This window comes from Glycine max, chromosome 13, assembly GCF_000004515.6.
Source record: "Glycine max cultivar Williams 82 chromosome 13, Glycine_max_v4.0, whole genome shotgun sequence".
Lineage (NCBI taxonomy): Eukaryota > Viridiplantae > Streptophyta > Magnoliopsida > Fabales > Fabaceae > Glycine > Glycine max.
In genome coordinates, this window is record NC_038249.2 from 31,404,883 (window position 1) to 31,426,928 (window position 22,046).

General features: G+C 32.1%; 5 protein-coding genes and 1 non-coding gene across 7 annotated transcripts; 3 read left to right on the forward strand and 3 right to left on the reverse strand.

Annotated features, from left to right (window-relative positions):
* Nucleotides 1–1,149: 1,149 nt before the first annotated feature.
* Nucleotides 1,150–1,221, forward strand: TRNAW-CCA (transfer RNA tryptophan (anticodon CCA)). The gene has a single exon. It is a non-coding gene; the product is annotated as a tRNA-Trp (tRNA).
* A 35-nt stretch (nt 1,222–1,256) lies between these two features.
* LOC102661867 (pentatricopeptide repeat-containing protein At1g61870, mitochondrial) lies at nt 1,257–2,563 on the forward strand. Its single transcript, XM_026125066.2, has one exon. It carries the CDS (start codon nt 2,132–2,134, stop codon nt 2,513–2,515), a length of 384 nt encoding a protein of 127 aa, XP_025980851.1. The 5' UTR covers nt 1,257–2,131; the 3' UTR covers nt 2,516–2,563.
* A 1,732-nt stretch (nt 2,564–4,295) lies between these two features.
* On the reverse strand, nt 4,296–6,301 carry LOC100804377 (RNA-binding protein Y14). The gene is made up of 3 exons (XM_014766262.3): nt 6,260–6,301; nt 4,572–4,974; nt 4,296–4,483 (listed from the first exon to the last, which is right to left on the reverse strand). Exons 1-3 carry the CDS (start codon nt 6,299–6,301, stop codon nt 4,302–4,304), a joined length of 627 nt encoding a protein of 208 aa, XP_014621748.1. The 3' UTR covers nt 4,296–4,301.
* A 135-nt stretch (nt 6,302–6,436) lies between these two features.
* LOC100305361 (protein kinase) lies at nt 6,437–8,521 on the forward strand. Its single transcript, NM_001251085.1, has 5 exons — nt 6,437–6,560; nt 6,956–7,137; nt 7,244–7,433; nt 7,526–7,917; nt 8,237–8,521. The coding sequence occupies exons 1-5, from the start codon at nt 6,437–6,439 to the stop codon at nt 8,519–8,521; spliced, it is 1,173 nt and encodes a 390-aa protein (NP_001238014.1).
* Nucleotides 8,522–9,412: 891 nt separating this feature from the next.
* Nucleotides 9,413–10,125, reverse strand: LOC100803137 (uncharacterized). The gene has a single exon (XM_003542827.5). It carries the CDS (start codon nt 10,003–10,005, stop codon nt 9,658–9,660), a length of 348 nt encoding a protein of 115 aa, XP_003542875.1. The 5' UTR covers nt 10,006–10,125; the 3' UTR covers nt 9,413–9,657.
* A 6,225-nt stretch (nt 10,126–16,350) lies between these two features.
* LOC100803676 (N6-mAMP deaminase) lies at nt 16,351–21,485 on the reverse strand. Of its 2 annotated transcripts, none has more exons than XM_006594369.3 (12): nt 21,361–21,485; nt 19,346–19,440; nt 19,171–19,241; nt 18,609–18,700; nt 18,467–18,526; nt 18,144–18,368; nt 17,986–18,062; nt 17,825–17,894; nt 17,635–17,748; nt 17,274–17,340; nt 16,877–16,981; nt 16,351–16,735 (listed from the first exon to the last, which is right to left on the reverse strand). In XM_006594369.3, the coding sequence occupies exons 2-12, from the start codon at nt 19,420–19,422 to the stop codon at nt 16,593–16,595; spliced, it is 1,101 nt and encodes a 366-aa protein (XP_006594432.1). In that variant the 5' UTR covers nt 19,423–19,440; nt 21,361–21,485; the 3' UTR covers nt 16,351–16,592. The 2 variants fall into 2 exon arrangements, with proteins under 2 accessions (XP_006594432.1, XP_014621197.1); XM_014765711.3 differs by having other exon boundaries at nt 19,346–19,435; nt 21,361–21,478.
* Nucleotides 21,486–22,046: the final 561 nt, after the last annotated feature.

Here is a 22,046-nt window from a genome sequence, read left to right on the forward strand (position 1 = left end):
TCAAAATAATTTTAGAAGTTTAGAGGTAAGAAATTAGTGAAGTTTTGAAGTATTTTGTAAGGTATGAAATAAGGATTGCAAGATAAAATTTGGGTTTTTTTTTTTTGTAAAAGATTGATGTTTTGGGCAGTAAATTTAAGATTTGTTTTTTAAATAATCCAAATGAAGAATTTGAGTAGAAAAACAAGAATTTGATAAAAACAGACGAAAATTGTTGCAGGCATTAACTTAATTTTTTTTAAAGACTAAATTGCAATTAAATCTTTTTTTTTTCATTTTATTTTGTTCTTCTGTTTAAAAGATGCTCTCTTGCGCCTACTTATTCATGTAGTTTTTCTGTCGATTAACACCTTGCTTGTTCAGTCATTGAAAAAAATTATAATTTATTTCCAAATAAAAATTGAAAAAGATTAAATAAAGAATAAAAATGGAAGTAAAATGGAAAAAAAAAAGATTTTCCTTGATTAATTGAATGAAAGTGCAAAATTACGTTGAGAATTGTGTTAGAGAACATTTCTCACATTAATGGATTAGAAAAATGATATATAAAAGAGGATTATGAGTCGAAAGTCTTGAAGATATTCAAATCACTTGCATTTTATTAACTCTCTCATTTGCATAAAAAATAAAAAATAACTCTCTCATACATTATCAGATATGGTCTGCAAATGAATTTTAATTAGTTGCTTGTACATAAATTTTATCAAGAAAGGGACCAGAAGTGTATATATTGAGAAAAACACTAGTCCTTATACTTCTAATAACACCAAAATCAAGACCTAATAGCCACTCCAAGTCAATATGCAAGCCTCATATTGACTTATTAAACTTTAATTATTATTTTTATGAATAAATTCTTAGTTTCAAAAGTGTGAGATAATGATAGATTGATTCTTAAAAAATAAAAAATTCAAATTTAATTTTTAAATAGATAAAAAATATAACAAATTAATCTTATAACTTTCATCATAAAATTCAATAAACATAACATACATAATGAATTATTATTAAATACCAGTATAAAATTTTTTGTATATTTTCGATGTATAATATATTTTTTCATTAAAATTTTAAATTTAAAGCTAAATCTACAATGAGATTAAAGGGCTAAGATACATTTTAAAAAACTAGACGAGGTTGTCAACAGTTGGATCTGTGGCGCAATGGTAGCGCGTCTGACTCCAGATCAGAAGGTTGCGTGTTCGATTCACGTCAGGTTCAATTATTTTGATTTACGAACAAATATTATTTTTTTTTGGTTTCCGAAGTTCACTCTTCACTCCCTAAACCCCTAATCTTCTGCTTCTAGTTTTCTTCTAAACCTCCCTCCGATCTTCTCCTCCGCTGAAAACCCTAACCCTAACCCTAGCCATATCAATCCTCTCTCGCCTCCGCCACTACTCCACCTCCATCCTCTCCCCGAACTCCTCCACCCGTCTAACCTTGAAGCAAAAAACCCGCAGTGCCCTCCACCTCCTCAAATCCGAGACCAAGTCGGAGCGCATCCTCGACATCTGCCGCGCCGCCGCCCTCACCCCGGACTTCCACCTCGACCGCCGCGCCTTCTCCCTCGTCGTCTCCAAGCTCGCCGCCGCGCACAACTTTCCCAGCATCCGCACCTTGGTCGACGACCTCAAAACCCGCCCCGATCTCTGCCGCAACGAAAAATTCCTCTCCCACGCCATTGTCCTTTACGGCCAGGCCAATATGCTCGATCACGCGATCCGCACATTCGCGGAAGATCTCCCCTCCCCTCGCTCCGTCAAAACCCTAAATTCCCTCCTCTTCGCCTCCCTCCTCGCCAAAAACTACAAAGAGCTCACTCGAATCTACCTCGAATTCCCTAAAACTTATTCAATTCAACCAAACCTAGACACATACAACATCGTCATCAAGGCCTTCGCGCAATCCGGTTCAACCAGCTCCTTTTAATCCGTTCTCGCTGAGATGGATAAGAATAACTTTAAACCCGTCACCACTCTGAATAACTCGCTCTCCGTTTTTTATCGCGACGGAAAGTGTTGAAAGAGTTTGTGTAAGCTGAAGAGGTCTTCGGAGGCAAAGGCGTTGCTCGGGGGGATGGTTTGTAATGGGAGGAAGCCGAATTCGGTTAGCTACGCTTGCTTGATCCATGGGTTTTGTAAAGAGGGGGACCTTGAGGCTGTTCAAGTACATGAAGAGGAGAGGGTACTTGCCCGAGGGGGAGTGTTATTTTACGCTCGTGCATTTTCTGTGTCGCGGTGGTGAGTTTGAGGCCGCATTGGATGTTGCTAAGGAGTGTATTAGGAAAGGGTGGGTGCCGAATTTTACTACCATGAAGAGTCTTGTGAATGGGCTCGCTGGTGCGTCGAAGGTTGATGTGGCGAAGGAGGTTATTAAGCAGATTAAGGAGAAGTTTGCTGAGAATGGGGATAAGTGGATTAGATTGAAGCTGGGTTGGATCAGTGAGAAAGAGTGCGGTCTCCTTTGTATTGTACAATTCTTTGATCAATTTGAGAGGAGCACTGAAAATTGAATTAACTATGGAATATCAGCTTTGGAATGGCTTTACTTTGTTTCGCCATTTCCTCTAGCCATTGTCCTTTTTGCTTGCTCAAATGAATTCATTCATCGGTAACTGGTAATTTGCCAGGTTAGTTTAACATGTTCGCTGTCGTTGGGCATGCTTAGTTTTCCTTGCTTGAGTAATAATAGAATTGGATATGGTTTTGCAGAGAGTTTTCTCTTTGTTTCCATCTGTTTTGCCTCTTTAAAATTTTATTACCCCTTTTTTTTCAAAGGAGAATGATCATACACTGTATGCGAGCTCTTATGGACCTGTATATTTCATTATTAGTTTTTATTACTTCCTGTTTTGGTTTCTTGTTCTGCTCGTCCTCCATAGTTTGCTAAAAACTTGTAGCTGTTGTTAATGTAATAGTTCTATTAATTTTAAATGTTAATTGAATACAACAATTGTTTGAATAATTTCTTCGGACACTGTGTGTTGTACGATGTTATTATAAGTTGTGTAGGTAATGCAGAATTGCAGAGTCTATAGTAGATCCTCATTGTTTTTTGTTCACTTATCATCTTATCCGTATTGTATGTCTCTGCATTTTAATGCAAGCTCAAGCATATTTATAAAAAGAGAAGTGTTAAACACTTAATCGCCACCTTCAAGTTTTACCACCATGCAATTTAGCTTACAAACTCTATTATATATTGCCTCATTTAGCCCCGTTACAACATTTTCACTTAATAGCATGCGTTCCAAACCACTTACCTCAGAAGGCTAGCCAAACGGTGCATCTAGTGCCTTTTATCATTTCACTCTTAATGTAATGGTTCTGTCCTTTCTCTTAGCTATTGAAAATGATTATTTAAAATACGTGCGGAGCATGCGTTTACACATTCAGGAATGAAAATGGACATTTGCTATTTTAATGCTGTATATTGAAGTCACTGAAATCATTAAGAAAACATAACTTATGTGCACTTGATTGCCAGCCAAGAGCAATGAAAGATCTCGTGCTAAAGAGAACAAGTAGTGCACATATTGATGTGTTTTTTATTACTGGTAGGAATCGAACAGACACCAGGAATTTATAACAACTCACACACTCCTTGCCTCCTTGGTGCACATATTGGTGTTTAATCAGACATTACACAGACTTTGAATTTGTAGAAATCTTTTACTTGTCACCCAAAGGTATGGATGAAAATTTTCAACCCACTTGTTCTACTCCTTCGTGGGCATTGGTAAAACAAATGCTAGTGTATATATATTATTGCTGAGTTAAAAATCTACTGATGATAAAGTTGGGAAAAACTAATTTGTCTGCCTTATCTTGACAATCAAAAAGCAAATGGATTATTAGCATATAGTTTACATAATAACAGCACCCTGCACAGTCACAACAGGTAACAAAAAGATTGTGGATAAGCACGAATTATCACGCCGAAGGACTTTGAGGTGTACTTGGGTGACATGCGATGAGTATGTATTACAAGACACAGTTCAAATATTAATTATTAATGGCTTAATTAAATTTTTTATACCTGAAATATACCATATTTTTTTAAAAAACTACCTAACATTCATTTTTTTCCTAGATACTTGAAATTTTTTTGCATTTTATTTTAGTATGTATCGTTTGCATCTGTTAAGTGATGACGTGATAAACAGAGTGCCATTCATCTTGCCTACTCGCTAAACACGTAGGCACAAGTGTGTCCATGTCATTTTGTTTTTTTAATTTTAAAAAACTAAAAGCCAAAAAAGGGAGGCAGCACTGTTGGTGGTGGTGCAAGAGGCGGTGCTAAAGCAACTTAAGAATGAAAAGAGTTACTTTAACAAAAACAATGCGACGATCGAGATTCAAATGCAGGTTCTTAATCTCTCCATATTCACCAAAGGCGTTTTGCAAATCATTCGCTTGTGCTTCCTCGTGCACGTCAATGACCAAAATGATCCATCCTTTAGTGGATGGAGTGAGAGAAATAAAATTGAAATGGTTATTAAATTAAATAAATAAATAAAAAGACAAAATCCTAACCCTAAGAGGGAGGAGGGCAAAGGGATTACTAACATCTTTGAGGGCCAAGGCCACCCTCGATGGTGAGAGAGTCAGAGTCAGAGAGGCGAGTGTCACAGCTGGCATCGGTATCTTGTCGGAATTCACAACCCTTGGTCTTTTTGGGGGCGACGACGGCGGTGAAGGTGAATTTAAGCTTAGGTTGAGGTAGAGAAGTTTCAGCGTCGGGGGCGCCCTCCTCATCCATCAAGTCATCGTCCTCAGGTTCGAAATCCAAGGCTTCAATGTCAACTGCGCTTCCTTGAATCTCTGCCTCTCTCTGCTTCTCAACACACGAAACTAACACAGGGTGAGAGAGAACCCTTTTATGTTGTGATTTATCGCTTGCAATGGTAAGTCTTTTGGTGGCAGTGCCTTTTCCCGCACCACCACGGATGGTGCTACCTCCGTTTTTTGGCTTTCAATTTTTTAAAATTAAAAAAACAAATTAATGACATGGATGCACATGTGCCTACGTGTTTAGTGAGTAAGCGTGATGACGTGACACTCCATCTATCATGTCATCACTTAACGGATGTTGACTAACAACATGTACTAAAATGAAATGAAAAAAAATTTCAGCTATCTCAGAGAAAAAAATAGATGTTAGGTAATTTTTAAAAAATAAACTATATTAAAAAACTTAATTAAACTATTATTAATTATACACATGCGATGAATAGGAAAGTTTCTTTTAGTGACTTCAAATATTTACGTTTATCACACATATTTTTATCATATAGACAATGAAATATATATATATATATTGACAAAGATGACAATAAGATATGAACCTAAAACCCCCATGGATTACTTAAACTCCCTCCATTAAGTCGGTGATTCTCACAACCAAATATGTTTATCAGTGGTTTTATTATTCAGTTTAATAAGTGAGGGGAGAAATTCTTTTAAGTATTTGCAGATTTCATAAAATAACATGTTTAAGGTTTCATGTATGTACACGTCATGTAAAAAACACGCATATTTGAATTCGAGTTAGTAGAAACAGAAAATAATACACGGAACAACCAACAAAATAATTTTTTATTTTTAATAAAAGGAGGCTCTTTTTTACAGCAATAATAAAAGGAGGCTTAAAAAAAGCCTCTAAAAATAATCTTATTCTAACATTAAATAAAAACTCTCAAATGATACCTCAAGTTGAGAGGAGTTTTTCCGGCAGGCCTAGGTACCAACTAAATACAGATACTTAAAAAGAAAGTCAAATAAACTTATAAAAGGAAGAAAAAAAATTGTAAGAATAGTGCCATTTCAAACTGGGATTAGATTAATCTTAATCTTATCTACAAAAGTATAGGGACACATTTCAGCAACTAAAATAAATGAAATAAACTATTATTGTCCCCAAGATTTAAGAATAGAATGAATTTACCTTATTTGCATCTAACGCGTTCTTATTTTCTACTTTACTAAATTTTCTAATCTATAAGGTCAATTACTGCAACGAAGATATATAAGACAAAGAAAGAAGGGCAAAAGGTTGTCCACGTCTTTTTTCTTCTATGTTCCAGATAAGAGGCCCCTAGTTCCTTTTTTTTGTGTTAAATAAAACCAGATAAGATTAACTAATGTCAAGGAAAAATCCATTTGGATGTCCAAAACTAAATTAAGTACTCTTATTCTCGTTAGACACAAATATAAAACAGATTATTCTAGTATTGAACCGAATAAAAACAACTTACAGTTTCACAGTTCCAGAAATTAAGCCACGTCGTACCTTCCATCAATTATGTTTTTTCCTCAATCCTTTTTACATGCAAACTGTGGTGGAGCTTATTGTGTTGGTGCCCAATCACAAATCTCTTGAAGGATTTGTAATAAAGGGCCAGACCAGGCACCATCACCAAAGTTTGATTAAAATGGGTTGCTTCCCATGCTGTAAGTCAGAGGCTGAATCATCCTCTTCAAATGCATCCGCCGGAAAAATTTCCAAAGGAAGGAGAACATTCAAATCATTGGCTTCAGTTATGTCACATAAAACAGGTATGTTGTATGGTTCATTGATAATTACATACATTATTTGTCTTTTCTAATTCTGTCTAAATGTTGCATGATGATTCCCTCCTCATTATACCTTGAAAACAAATCCATTTTTTATCCTTTTTATTTTTTAACCCTTTATTTATATCAATTAATGTCATGCTCTTGAATGTGATCTGGCTTAGGAGATTAGGCCACCCTGCCCAACATTTTTCTTTTCTTTATATAAAGATGGTTCATGAACAATTAATACTTTTATAGTTTTTAATTTAACTGCATAGCAATGAATTTCCTTATTACATGAGCAACATGCATGAAATTTCATATTGGAATCCAAGGCTTCAAATGTAAATGTGAATGGATCATTGGTGTAATAACTAGGTGATCTCTAATTGCAGGTAGTAGCAGGCAAAGACGGATAGATGCAGAGATAAGAAAATATGGATCAGCAAAAAACGATGTCAAAGTATTCACATATGCACAACTTGCTGAAGCTACAAACAACTACAATTCTGATTGCCTGGTTGGCGAAGGTGGATTCGGGAATGTCTACAAAGGATTCTTAAAAAGTGTTGATCAAGTATGTTTCTTGATACCCTCTCAAACACACCCATATTTTATAATCTAATAGCATATTTAGCGTTTTACAAGTTATGAAATTCTCATGTAATATATTTGGTGTTCAGACTGTAGCTGTGAAGGTACTGAACAGGGAAGGAGCGCAAGGAACACGAGAATTTTTTGCAGAGATTTTGATGTTGAGCATGGTGCAACACCCAAATCTTGTGAAGCTCGTGGGTTATTGTGCAGAAGACCAACATAGGATTTTGGTTTATGAATTCATGTCCAATGGGAGTTTGGAAAATCACCTTTTAGGTATGATCGCCAAAAACATTCTGGTTGTGGATTTAAATTTTACTGAAACACGTGTAGGGCATGCAACACTGACTAGAGTTTATTTATCTCAGACATAGGTGCAGATAAGGAGCCTATGGATTGGAAGAATAGAATGAAAATAGCAGAGGGAGCAGCTAGAGGACTTGAATATTTGCATAACGGTGCAGATCCAGCTATTATATACCGTGATTTTAAATCATCTAATATACTATTAGATGAAAATTTTAATCCAAAGCTCTCTGATTTTGGACTTGCTAAGATTGGTCCAAAAGAAGGTGAGGAGCATGTGGCAACTAGGGTGATGGGGACTTTTGGTTATTGTGCACCAGAGTATGCTGCTTCGGGTCAGCTTAGCACAAAGTCAGATATTTATAGTTTTGGGGTTGTGCTTTTGGAAATAATCACAGGTAGGAGGGTATTTGACACTGCAAGAGGCACAGAAGAGCAAAACTTGATTGACTGGGTATGTTACATAACATACTTTTTTGTTTTGAACTTTGTTTTCCTTAAAAGATTTATGTGGTTTGAGGGAGAAATTATTATATAGTTCATGACCGATACATGCCCATGGTTCTGATCTCCATGCAACACATAGCCTGAGTTTTGTTAATTCTTTCTTGTAAATTGAAAGACTCAGTTATGTATCATGATGAGATTCACTGATACCATATAGACAAGTAGCCGTGCAATACAATAATTTCTTAGTTTGAGAAGCATTGATGTCAATTACAATTAGTCTTGGAAAATGAAATTTATGGTTGTCCATGTTTTTCATTTTGCAGGCACAACCTTTGTTTAAGGACAGAACGAAGTTCACTCTAATGGCTGATCCTTTGCTTAAAGGTCAGTTCCCTGTGAAGGGTCTGTTTCAAGCCCTTGCAGTAGCAGCAATGTGTCTCCAAGAGGAACCTGACACACGACCTTACATGGACGACGTTGTGACGGCTCTTGCACATCTAGCAGTGCACAGAGTTGAAGAAAAGGACATAGCTGGTGAATCTGTAATATGTGCCGGGCATGTTGAATCTTTTAGAGCTATAAGTTCAGCTGGATCTGGGAGGACGTAGCTTCATTGACCAGACCACAGACTAGGATTACTGCAAAATTGTAAAGCACACAAAAAAAAAAATTGTTGTAGAAACATTAAAGTGCTTGCTTACTTGTAATTCTGCTGGTTTAACATATCCTACAGTTAAATTTTAGGCTGTAATTCTTCCCTTGTGGGACTGAAATGAGGATGCTGCCTTTATTTCATCTGGGTTTTTTTTTCTTTTTTTATTAAGTTATATGGATTTTATCTTTCTATTTCATTTCATCTTTGAATTTTTGCCACTAAGATCCAAAACAACAAAACTTAGATACAATTGCTTAAATGCTTTGATGTTATTCAACAATCATAATCAGTAATCTGCATAATAAAAGGTTAATGAGCTATATCAGAATAAAGAACCACATCTAAGTTTTGTCCGATCAACATTAACGTATGTTCCTCAATTATATTGAGTTTCTGTTTCATTTCATTTTGAACATCTGACACTAAGCTCTGAAAAGACAACTTCGATACAGTTCATTAAGTGTTTTTGGTGTTATTTCTCAACAAAAGGTTTGCACTAAAGATTAGCATAGGTTAATGAGCTTAAACTGAAATTTGATCGAAGAACAAGTGCATGTTTAAATTAACGTTTGCAAACTTAAGTTTGAATGAACTTTATTTTGCAAATGGAGTTTGCAAAAACAACCCTCCTTTTCCTTTCATTTCAAAAAGAGTTTCAATATAAAATTGAGACAAAACTCAGTTTATAATCAGATTCAACTGAAAATCAAATAAGACGTTTTTTCAGTTTTATTTTTCGAATACTTTGGAGACCTCCTAAGTCCTAACTGAACCAAACATATCGCAAAAATTACCTAAAGAATTGGATCTAAGTTTTGTTTTGTCCGATCAACATGAATGCATGTTCCTCAGTTAAAAACATTCTATCTGCCAAATGTATGTAGAACACTGATTTTAAACTGAATCTGAGATCAGAAAAGCCACATAGAAAGGCAAATTAAACACAGGATATGACAGAAAGAAAAGCATGACCCCAAAATTAAAAAAAGTTGCCCAAGTCAGGCAACATAACATGAAGCATAAAATGAATATTATGCAAGTTTTGGTTCCTTTCAAAAGGCTACTGCAGACTAACACAACAAGAGTTACTTAGAGATGAAAGTTGTTGATATCATTCCTGAGGATCCTGTAGCTGAAACCAGCAGTCTTGTTTAAGTGATTATGACTCTCAGCTACTTCTATAACTGAACAGATTTTTGGAAGAAAACCACTTGTGCCTCTTCTCTTCCTCCTCTTCCATGTTGTTAGCAACTCCCAGAAACTAGGCCTTGAAATGGAATAGCTTCTGCCAGAAACCATGTCCATGTCCACAAAATGTTGCTGAGGTTTTTGTGAACTTGCTCTTCTCTCTAACTCAAACTTGGTGAAGTATTCAATTTCCTTCCTTACTAGAGATCCAATAGTGCCCCTTGTTCCTATAGCAACAGGAGCAGCCATTTCAACTGCACTAGTTGTTATGGCACTACACTTTATATATAGTGCATAAATTTACTGTTGATATGAGTGAGGCTTCCACATGAAGAGAAGAACTTTGTTGTGTAATGGTTCTTAATTTTCAATTTGGAGCATCTATCTTTTGGTCTTTTATTAAATAGTAGATACTGAATTGCTTTATGAAAAGCAAAAGCATGAAATTTACCATAATTGAAACTTTAAAAAGTTGAAATTATCATGATCTCCCGGTGTCCTCATAAAAACTAGCTTGTTTTCCGGACATATGTGCACTTTTAACATGATGATCATATTTTTGAGAAATTTTTAGGGTATTCTGTTAAATAGTTAACATATGTGGAAACATTTAGAGAGATTGGTGCAATTTTAGCGCTTAACATCACAAACACATGTGCATTATTGAATAGTGTGATAGATTTGATGATTGCCTAACCAAAATTTCTTGTGGACACCACTAAGCATGTTCAGTGGAAGAATTCAATTTCAATTTTTAGATTTCTTTTTATGAATCTCATAATACCACATAGGATATAAGAACTTTGCTTATTTTTTGCTTTAGTAGTAGTTTCTAATTTGGGTTATTGGATCACTTTTTATGGGTTTAACATTTGAAATTAGTTAGAAAATATTTAAAAAAACAATTTTTAAAAAAAGAGGAGTTTTTGAGATTTTTTTTCTTCTAAAATGAAAAACTCTTAAAAAATTTATTGATAATGATAAGTGACATAATTTTTTGAGTGAGAATAACTTATTATATATATTTTTATCAGTATGAATTAAAGATAAATATCAATTTACAACACTCACAGTTTAACAAACTGAGTTACGGTTGTTTTAGTAACTTATCATATGAAATGGGTTTTCAGTGACCTTAAAATTAAATTCCTCTGCATTTGCTACGCATTAAAAAAAAATATATATACAAACTTTAAATTCCCGCGACTCTCAATGGTTCACTTTTTTTCTTTATTTGTCAGGTCAAAGTTATTCTCCACCTTTCATGCCTAGGCTAATGGAAAGAGAGTTAGAGAGGCGATTTTTTTATTGTGATGATCCTTTTTGGGCATGGGTTCTATTGTTTTTTGTTGGCTTATTGCTATGTTGTCCAGTCAAGTTGTTATCTCCATTTGATCAAATTAAAAGAGAAATTCAAATAAAATATTGGATTTTCTATCCTACCTAATATTTGAAATATTTTAAAAGGAATTTTTCTATCAATCAGAAGCACAAGAGGACATTTCCTTGAATCAGATCAACTATTAATTTTATAGCAAGACATGATTTGTGTCTACATAACTAACTAGAGGTGCAAATTAGTTGAATTATTTATAAGTTTTTCAAGTTTATTTTATTTAATTAAATAAATAAATTTAAGATTGAGAATAAGCTTGAATGAGTTGGACTAAAACTTTACAAATTCATATTAACGATTCGTAAACAACTCATTTATATCAATTGATTATGAGAATGTTACTCATCTTTGTTATTTATTATGAATTTTTTTGTTAAGAGCGTTAAAATTAATTTTGAAATTTTATTTTTGTTGGCAATCAAGAAATTATGAATTTTTTATTGACTGGATTACAAAAATGTAATAGTCCAGTAGTTTTTTAATTTTACATATCACACGTTAATTATATATTTTTATTTGTATATTATCATCTAATATTAAAATATTTTTAATGCTATCTTGATAATATTAAAAATTAATTTAAGAAAAAATGTCATAAAAACAAAAGGTTTTATGAATTGAACAACTTGATTTGGATTTGATTATATAAACGAACCAAACTTAAGTTTTATATGTTTGATATTGATACTAAAAGCTCGTGAGTAGCTTGTAGATACTAAAATTTAGGGGTGTTTAAAATCAAATCTCGCATAAAATTGAAAATTGACGTAAAAAATAAAAATCTTATAAAAATCAAAGCTTATTGGTTTGGTTTTTTTATTTTTCAAACTATATAATTCTGTTTGATTCGCGGTTTGATACGTGGAAAATGAACCAAACAAAATTGCATTGTGAACCAATAGAAATCATTGTTGTAATTAGTGTTTTGTTGTTGAATATATATTTTCTAAGTTCCCATAATTGAAAGCAAGCATTATGAATATTGTTTTATTATTTTTCTTTTTAAATTTAATCATTGGAACTTGGAAACAAATATTATGTGTTGTTTTTATTTTTATGTTGAATGATTACTTTATTTTTGTCTTAACCTTCTAATTCATCAGGAGAAAAGGACCTTAGCTAATCTAGAGTTCGATCGGGAGGTAAATAAAGTTTGACAAAAATAAAGTCCATTTATACTATTTTAATGGTTAAACTAGTTATTATTCAATTAATAGCAAACTTTTTAAGCATTTTTTAATACATACTAGTAGAATCTTCAAATTGCAAAAATTACACTGAACCAAACTCCAAAAAAATAATTTGGTTTGATTTGGATTTCATAAATAATTTAAGTCGAACCAAACCACACCACACTTAATTTTCCTATAATCTTTTTTGGATCTTGGGTCAGAGATCACATGTGTCCCTCAATCTACTGAGTTAAAAACTAATCTTGCTTATGGTTCGTGATTGTCGTTGATCCAAAATAATTTTGTACACTGTAAAAATCAAACATGGATTTTCTCACTAAATAGATTGTTCTCACTCATAGAAAATGGGTCTTACACTCTTATGCCAATCTTTTGGGTAAAAAATGTTAAACTTATACAATGGAGATATATACTTTATAAATTATAATTTTATCTTAAAAGTTATCATTACATGCTTTTTTATTCAAAAATGTTATTTTATTCTTTTTTCTCTTATATTTATTTCAATGAAAATATCTATTAAATGCTATATTAATAAATTTAAAAACAAATCAAGAATATATTTGATAAATTAATCAAAAAAGGAAGTTTTAAAGTGATCTAGATAAGACAAGTTCATGTTTTAATTCTATTTAAATAAATAACTCAAGTTTAAATATCTTATTTTTTCAAGCCAAGTTTGAACTAAGTGTTTAATTTGACTTAACTTATTTACATGTCTTAAAAGTTAAAACTGTCTAAATCAGTGTAAACACATAATGGACCTTACTTAGCCTTTTTAACCACACACAAAAAAAAATTGCCCTAGAAAGTGGGCTATTTTTCACTCGAACTCTAAATCTAAAACTTTATGTGGGCTACGGGCTTATGGCCATTGGACATTTATATCTGCACCTATCATTTCACATCCTTTACCGTTCCAGAAGGACTTTTCCAAAATAGTTATTCTAGAATATTATTTTTCATATTTTTGAATACCTATTCTAGAGTAGGTTTTTGAAGTGCTCATCCTATTATTCGGGGATATAATTTAGAGTATGTTATTCTAAAAACCTACTTTGAAATAGGTATTTTTGAATAAAAAAATTATATTGCAAAATAGTTATTCCAAAAAAATATCCTATTTGGTTCCAGAATAGCTAAGAGGACCCGGCAACCTCAACATACAAAGTCTTGAGTCCGGTCACAGAATATCCTATTTGTGTGTGACAGGGAACGGTCGAAGCAAAGTTGTTTTTTGCAGAAAACAAATATTTGTAATCTACTACTCCTATGTTACAAATGGTAGGGTTTAAATTCTATAGAAAATATTTTTTTAAATAACCTTAATTTTGAATAGATTATTTGTAGTTTTATAACAAATTTTACAAAGAAAACAATATTGAAATAATTATAAAGAAGTATCATTTTCTCGATTCGCAACATTATACTCAAGATTTCATGACGACCATCACTGTGACGTGAATAGATTCTGTTTGTCATACAAACCAAGCCGTATTTTAAAAGGCAAAACAAAAACAAGTTTGAGTTTGACTGTCATAATTTCAATTTGAGAGATCAAATTATATCTCCAACTCAATACTTTGACTACCGTCCATTTAATTTGTCTAAACGACGGAAAAACACGTTATCGGGTAATATTACAATTCTACTACTGAGAGTTGTTATTTTGTAAATAAACTCGGGTTCTAAAGTATACAAATATATATAATTAAATTAAAAGTAAGTTCACGTTATACACCTTTTTTTTATATAAAAAAAAAAACTAGATGATCAAATTTATTATTATGAAAACAATCTCGTGTGAACTGATGTATCTGCACTGTGTGGTGGAAGATGGCCAAATCCGCATGTGTTTCTTATTGTGATGATAGTAGCGTAGCATCAAGGCGTATCATAAAACTCATTTACAGAGTAGTAGCTGTCCCATGACACCTAACTAAAGGTTATAATTCATTACAAAAACACAAAAGGACTGTTGTCACTTTCAATCAATACGTTTAACAACTGGCAATGGCAAAGAAGACGCATATATATTTTGGGCCACGATAATAATGAAGATAAACTGTTTTTTTTTTTATAAAAAAAAAAACTTCGATGCAATAATAATACTCAAGGAGTAATGAAACAAAACATTGTACATTTTCATTTTTCATATTTTCCCTTCAAAATTACCCACCCTTTCAAAGATATCGTTGACCAATCCCGTATTTTCTCCCAATCTCCCAAAAAACCCTAATTTTTTTTCAAGTTGTTTTTTGGTAATTTGACTTCAAGAATTTTACTTTTATATATATAAATGAGAGTAACTGGGTAAATTATAGTATAGCTCAACACTTTCCTAGCTTACTTCTCTTAACCTTTTTGTGTCATTCAACTTTTTTCTTTTCTTTTTTTTGCACAGCATTTATTCTAGAGTAGACTAATATGAAACTGTTTACATTTTTTTATTTATCAAAACTAATTTCAATTATATTTTTATGTTACTGAACCTCCTCTAGTTTTAATCAAAGTAAAATTGTTAAGTATTTTTTCAATATTAATATTAATGTCAGATACATAAAAACTCTTTTTATAGGCAGAGTAACACATGTGTCGATTTGCTTGTCAACCATATATATTTGTTTCTCGGGTTTCTTGTTGTTGGTGGGGTAGCACTCCATCTTTTGTTAGGATTGAATCCCTTAAGAATGGATAAGCGCTCCCTAATTATAGGTTTACCTTGCTATTTTTCTGGGTTTTGACTTAGTCTCCCTCATATTGTTCTTCCTTTTTTTATCCTTCTTTTAGTGATTTTTGGTGTGGTCATCATAGATTGTCAAGGGGGTACCGACTTAATTAGGATGCTCCTATCCATTGATGGGTTCACACTAATTTACATTAAAAAAAAATAATACTTCGAAGGCTCTATCCATCCTATCTTAGAAAGTTATTCTTTTATGGTAATCCTTATAAAGTTTTTCAATTCCCACTAATTTAATCTTTTGGTCAACTTAGTTTTTATTTAATTAAGATTAACACAACCCCAATCTTGTGATCAAACCCTAAACCCAAGCCAATCAAATCACTATTTTTTTTCGTCAAAATATTAGTATCATCAATATTTTTTATTCAAATATAAACAATATTTTAATTTAATAAAAGTAACATAAAACATGACTTGAGTAGAATTTAGTAAAAAAATTTAAGCGTTAACCTAACCATCGAACCAAAAGGCAATTAAATTAAAAATTAGTACATTGATTCATGTTGAGTTTTAAAGAAAATCTCAATACAACTTTATTAAAAGTACTTACTTTGACTTCCATTCTTAAAGTTTATTAAAAATATACTAACAATATAAATATTTTTTTATACTACCATTCAATTGCAATATAAATATTTTTGTATACTAGCAATCATATTTTTGAGCGTATACACAATTATATCTATGCACTGGTTTGAATGAAATACAATAAGTATGTTTTATCTAAAAAAAATAAGTTTAATAATTTTATAATAATCATGTTGGTAATTATCCTCATCATATAAAAACTTTAAGGATAAACTATGTTTTTAATTTCTGAAACTTTTTGATACTTCTGAATTTAGTCTCTTAATTTTTCTTGACCAAAATTCTCTAACTTTTTCTCCGTTCAAGTTTTAGTCCCTACCATGTGTTTGGACCGTTAAATGATAACATCTCATTGGTTTTATTATTATCTTATTAAACTCGTGTGTGCATTTATAACATGAATGCACAATAATTAAACTCGTGTTTATCCAACATGTACCGAACCCACTCTGTTGACCCGCGTATGGCACAATGGAAAATGGAAAAATGTTCATTGTCATGGTCAAATTTAAAAGTGGAAATTGCAAGGCACCAAAAAAGAAAGTGGTAACTGCAGCATTAATAGCCAAGATTGTGGTCGGCATATATCCAATGACGTGACCATTGACCCTTACAATGGCGTATCCTGTATGGCTCATCAACCGAAACCTCCTAGAAGAATAATCACTTGATTGAACAATTTTCATCAACTCCTCGAGTGACGTGCAAAATCAGAAAATAAAGGACAACATTGCTGCAGATTTGAATTAAAAATACTCATAACAAATGTGAATCCTACACCCTTATTTTATCCCTTTACACATTCTTTTTTCCACGTGAAGGACTCGATTGCCAACTTCAAGCTAGGATAAGGGGCAATCCCCTGCATGATCGTTAGCTAATCTCTAATATTAATATATCTAAATGCAGATATTCAAGATGAAACTGTGGTTACACTTCCATATTTTTTTGCCACTGAATTGAAATTTCTTCTTAAATCCTCCTTTATTTTGCTGTCTGCGAATATATACTCAACAGCATTCCTTGATAGCTCAAACATTTCCCTCCTTCCCAGCCCTATATGATAATCAATCACGCATGTAGTCAGCAAAACATAGTCAATTAGTTTAAAGAGAAATGCTAACACATAACACACCCTTTTGAACACAATTAGTTTCAAATTTCAATTACTGGCTGCAAAAGTACAGTGAAACATACCAAATGAATCAGCAGCAATTTTGTATTCCTTGGAGAGACAGGTAGAGAACACACCAGAGTCATCGGTACACAGGACTAAAGGATGTTTTGCGTTGTATAAATGAGCTGCATCAGGAAGGGCATGAGATTAAGAGAGGATGTTTTTTGAACAGGATCCTCTGATAAAAGTTTTACATAAATCTGAAATGACTTTAGAAGTGTTAAGAGAATAAGTCCATGATAACATGTTAGAATTTATGCATGAACCATGTCCAAGAGTATAGACTTCTAGCTAAATAGCATAAAATGCCTTGACACTTTGAATTTATAATCCTCTTGCTTGTGAAGTTAAGCAGTTCCTCCATTGATTCTATATTTATGATCATCAACTTCAACTATAAATAAAAAAAGCACCTACCAAAGTGGTGAACATCTATAGATGGAACAGTCATTGTCCTAACGTTTGATGTCAAGCAAATTTCAACCTGAAAATAGTGAAGATGAAATAAATAATATGTAAATAGCTGGCTATAAATTGCAAAGTGATTTTTTTTTTATTAGAAGGCAATTGAAAAGTGATGTTATATAAAGCATTCAAACTTAGCAACGATCAGAATCCCTGGAGTGTTGATCAGTAACAACATAACCTTTTTTATTGATTATCTTTGAGTAACTTCTCAGATGTGACAATCAAATTCACACTTGAAATTTTCCTTTTAACTTCAATCATAATTCACTTTTACTAGTTCACTTTAATAAGGTTGGCAAAAAAGTCTGACCGGAATGTTCGATGACTTTAGCTGTCTCCAGTGTTCATCCTCAAAGAAACAAGCATGTCCAATCCTTTGGGGGCGAAAGTCAAGCATATTTTTTATCTCCTTTGAATTAGGTAACTAAAAACACCAGGTCAGAAAAAAAAGACTAAGTCAGGGAAACACCAAACAAAACAAGAGCTTTAAATTTGCCCACCTCGCCACAATGAAGTGTTACATAAAGACCTTGTTCTCGAGCAAATTTCAATGCTGGCAAGTATGTGGTCCTACAAAAGTTGAAAATGGGTTAGAACAAGAATCAATTTTCAAAATTGAAAATACATTGCAACACTCGAGTCCTGGATCAGGCTGATGTACCAATCACCAATACTTGGATTTCCAGAGAGGTCAATTCCAACTACCCCATAAGGCCTCATTTCCAGTGCAAGCTTGACCTGCAGTAATTAATTGTAACATTCAAAACCAGCACCCGACAAAATGTGAGGTTCTCAAATTAATTGCACATTTCATCTTACAGTGTCCATTGCAGCTTCTGTTGTCTCCCTTCTGTCAATGCTCAAGAGAAGCCTAACAAAGATTCTTTTTCTCGCATGTCCATCAATAGCCGGTGCAGGAGTAAAAAGAGTCTTTGAATCTTCACAATGTGGAATGAAATCCACATCAACTGAAGTAATTGATCTTAGACCTTTCAGTACAGCTTCAACATAAGAGCGTTTGCTCATTCCCACAGAATCATTTCTCTGAATCAAAAAACAAACATTTTCTTCGTTAAAATCAATTGTCATTAATGGAAAACAACAAGAACACCCTGAATTACCAAGCTCCAAAATTCAGTTACCTTTGGAGTAGTCCTCAACTCCAGATAGACAACATTCTCTGATGCAAAATCCTCAATAACCTGCTTTTTAAGTATTATTATTACTTGCACAAATGAAAAGGCAATAAATTAGGCAAAAACAAAATTTATGTAGCAACCATACTTCTCTGGTAATTCTTGCAACAGTGTTGTGATCAGTGGTGAGAATGTGGATTAGGTCGAACAGCTTGAAAACTTCTTCCACTGAACGGTTATCTGTATTTATTACAACAGCATAATTCACACCAGTGTAAGCATCAACAAACAAAAAGGAATTAGAATAAAAAGCAGAATCCAGCAACAGTTATGCAAAAGAACCAAGTAGGTAGTTAGTTGTGTGATAAATTATTTTTTTTCATTAAATGGTGCTAAAACGATAATTCATGGATGGTTGTGTGAGTATGTTTATCCTGGGATGAAATTCGTGGTCTTGTTTGGAATAGAAACAAGAGGGCATAAAGGCTAAGACAAGATGTGATGAAATGAAACGTCAGCACATAAATTTGAAAATTAAAAAGAAGAGAGGAAAATGAAGTGCATTGAAATTTGAAAGAGAGAGAGAGGTTGGAGAATTAAGCACAAGAAGAGGAAGCATAGAAAAACACAGAGATGGACATGTTTGTTGGCGGTTTTGTCTTTTGCAGAAACCAAACAGGAAAAAATAAACAAAAGAGAAGCATACATACATTTGAGGATGATATGCTCCACTTCGGAAAAATTAATGGCACCCTTTCCAATCAAAGCCTTAGTGAGTTCACTGAAAGAAAGAAAAACCACAACAACAATAATAATAATAATGATAATAATAAAGATGAGGAAGACAGAGGAAAAAGAAATAGAAATTGAAGAAGAGGAAGTTACAGAAGTGTGGAGTCTCGGATGGATCCATTAAGGTGAGCATGCAGTTCAATCTTTGGCATTGACACACACCACTCCATCTCTTGTTTTTCTCTTTGCTTTGGTAAATGGTAGAAAATGCTATGTTAAGGAGTGAATGAATGAATGTAACTGAAAGACAAAAACGGTGGGTTTGGTTGCTTATGTATATGGCTCACGCCAACCGATAGCGCCACTGCCTTTTGATTCTCAATGTCCCGTCTCTATTTTTATTTTTTTTTAATTTCTCTCTAATAAAACATAAATAAGCCACGGATATACTCCCTCCAAGTAAATTTAACTACCAAGAATATAGATTAAGGAATCCGTTCATACCATTTTATTCAAAAAAAATTCCTAAAATATGTTTTATAGTAGAGCTTGTAGAATAAAAATAAATAATTTATGGAAAATAAAGTTTTATTAAATAAAAAACATAATAGGAATACAATTATTAAATAAGATAAAAAATAGTTAATATTTATTTATATTTAGATTCAATTTTATTTTTATTGATTATATTTAGGTCCTGAATAGTACCATCACTTAATATTATGATTATGAGTTTTTGATGTAAAACAAAGTATCTTTAATCCAAAGTCAAATATTAATCTATTAGATCTATTTAAAGAGTTAATTATTTTTAACATATATTTTTTTCATACACACAAACTAAGGATTAAAGGCATGATCACATGAAAAAAATTATCCGTTAACTGTCACGTTATGTTGAATTATGATTATGAGTTTCTTAAATTTTTTTTGTACCAAGTAAAAAAAATTATTCTAAGATATCAAAATCATAAACATAACATTTAATAGGCGTGCATGATTGCTAATTGATCAAACATTTATTTTAATATAACTTTTAAAATACTTATTTTAAGTAATAAAACTTATACTTGCAACATTGCGACTTATAAATGTATTATGAAAAGCCTTTATTAGTTACTTAATTATTAATTTTAAAATAATAAGGAATTTAGCAAATAATTTGAAGATATAAATAAGAAATAAAAAAATTATAAGAAACACAATAATATATTTGTTTTATAAAAATTTCTGTAAAATAAATTATTTAACACCTTTAAAAATTTGATGATAAAATATTATTAATATACCATACTTTAATTTTCAAATACTTTTAATTTTTAATAAAAAAATTAATTGTTAACTTCTTAACTAATATCTTTAAGATATTTGTTGTTAACTTCTTAACTAACATCTTCATAAAAAAATACAAAGTAAATTTTACTTGGGATTCTTTTTATAAGAAAAAGAAATTATAGTGTAAAACACAACACTATCACTTGTTTCTTGTAAAAAAAAAAAAAAGAAAAAGACCAGAGCTAGTAAAATGTTAATACTTGTTTTTCAAAATTAAATTAGAGGATTTTAACAATAAGTTTATCTTTATAACTATCCATTGCATAAGAAACACTACCACAAGACCATAACTATAATATAATTATTATTTAATTCAAATTATCGACAGCAAAAGAAGAAGCTGACAACAAGATCAAACATGGTTCTTATTTATTTAAGTTTAATTAAGGAACTGAAAAAAAAAAAAACAAAGCACGTGACCCCCTTTGTCATTTGAAAGGAAATTGAACACGAAACTACTTATCAAGACTTGTAAATTAAATAGCATAAAGTAGAAAAGGAGTAGTATGGTAAATGAGAGACATACTATAGGCGTTTCCGACACTAAAAAAATCAAAGTCGAATCGGGAAAGTGGGGAAACTCCTTAAGTAAAAAGGTGATTGTAAAATTAAGATCAACGTTGAAAATCAAATCTACACACAGAAAGAAAAACTCAGGCTATCTCATGTACGACCATGATCTTCTCATGTATTTACTTTGTATTTGTATATATAGGGTGATGCTAAGAAAAATAAAGACAAAAAGATTTTTTTTTAAAGTACAAAAGTAAAGCTATTAGACTTTAAAAAATAATGCTGAAAATTAAAGATCACAAATGGGAGAATTTACTCACATCCTCGGATGATGGCAGAAGGAGCAGTTTTGCAAACAGAAGGGAGAGTGGTGAGATTCAAACCCTCACCAAACTGAGCACGGTGCTTTTCAAAGCCTCAGAGAGACACCACTTTAATAGGCCTGCACGATTTCGCGTTAACCAATAAATGATTATTTTAAATATAACTTTTAAGAAAAATATTATAATAAAATTTAATGAAACTTAACTTACGTGTGATTTATTGTTGATTGCATTATGAAAACTGAAAAACGTGCATGTGTTATTCATCCTATAAAGGCATGCATGTTTTATTCCTTCAATGATAGGCAAGCATATATGTAGTAATTGCAAATACAATTATTATACACGGCATGCACGATGCATGTATTATTTATTTTATAAATATATTTTTCTCGAAGATTTTAATATAAAAAAATTGGTTAAAACTACAAGTATTTTTACAAGACTATTTAATTCAATTATGTACCTATATAGAATTCAAAATCTAAATAATTTTTTTCAATGCAAAAGGATTAATTATATTAACCATTAGTTAAGTTAACTCCGTACGTGTAAATTATATATATACTGTATAACTTATTTAAATTAGTTATTATATGCCTTCACTTGATTCTTAAGCGTATGATCAATTTTCAACTGAAAAAGTGTATCTACATTATATTTGTATATTTTATTACAATTAT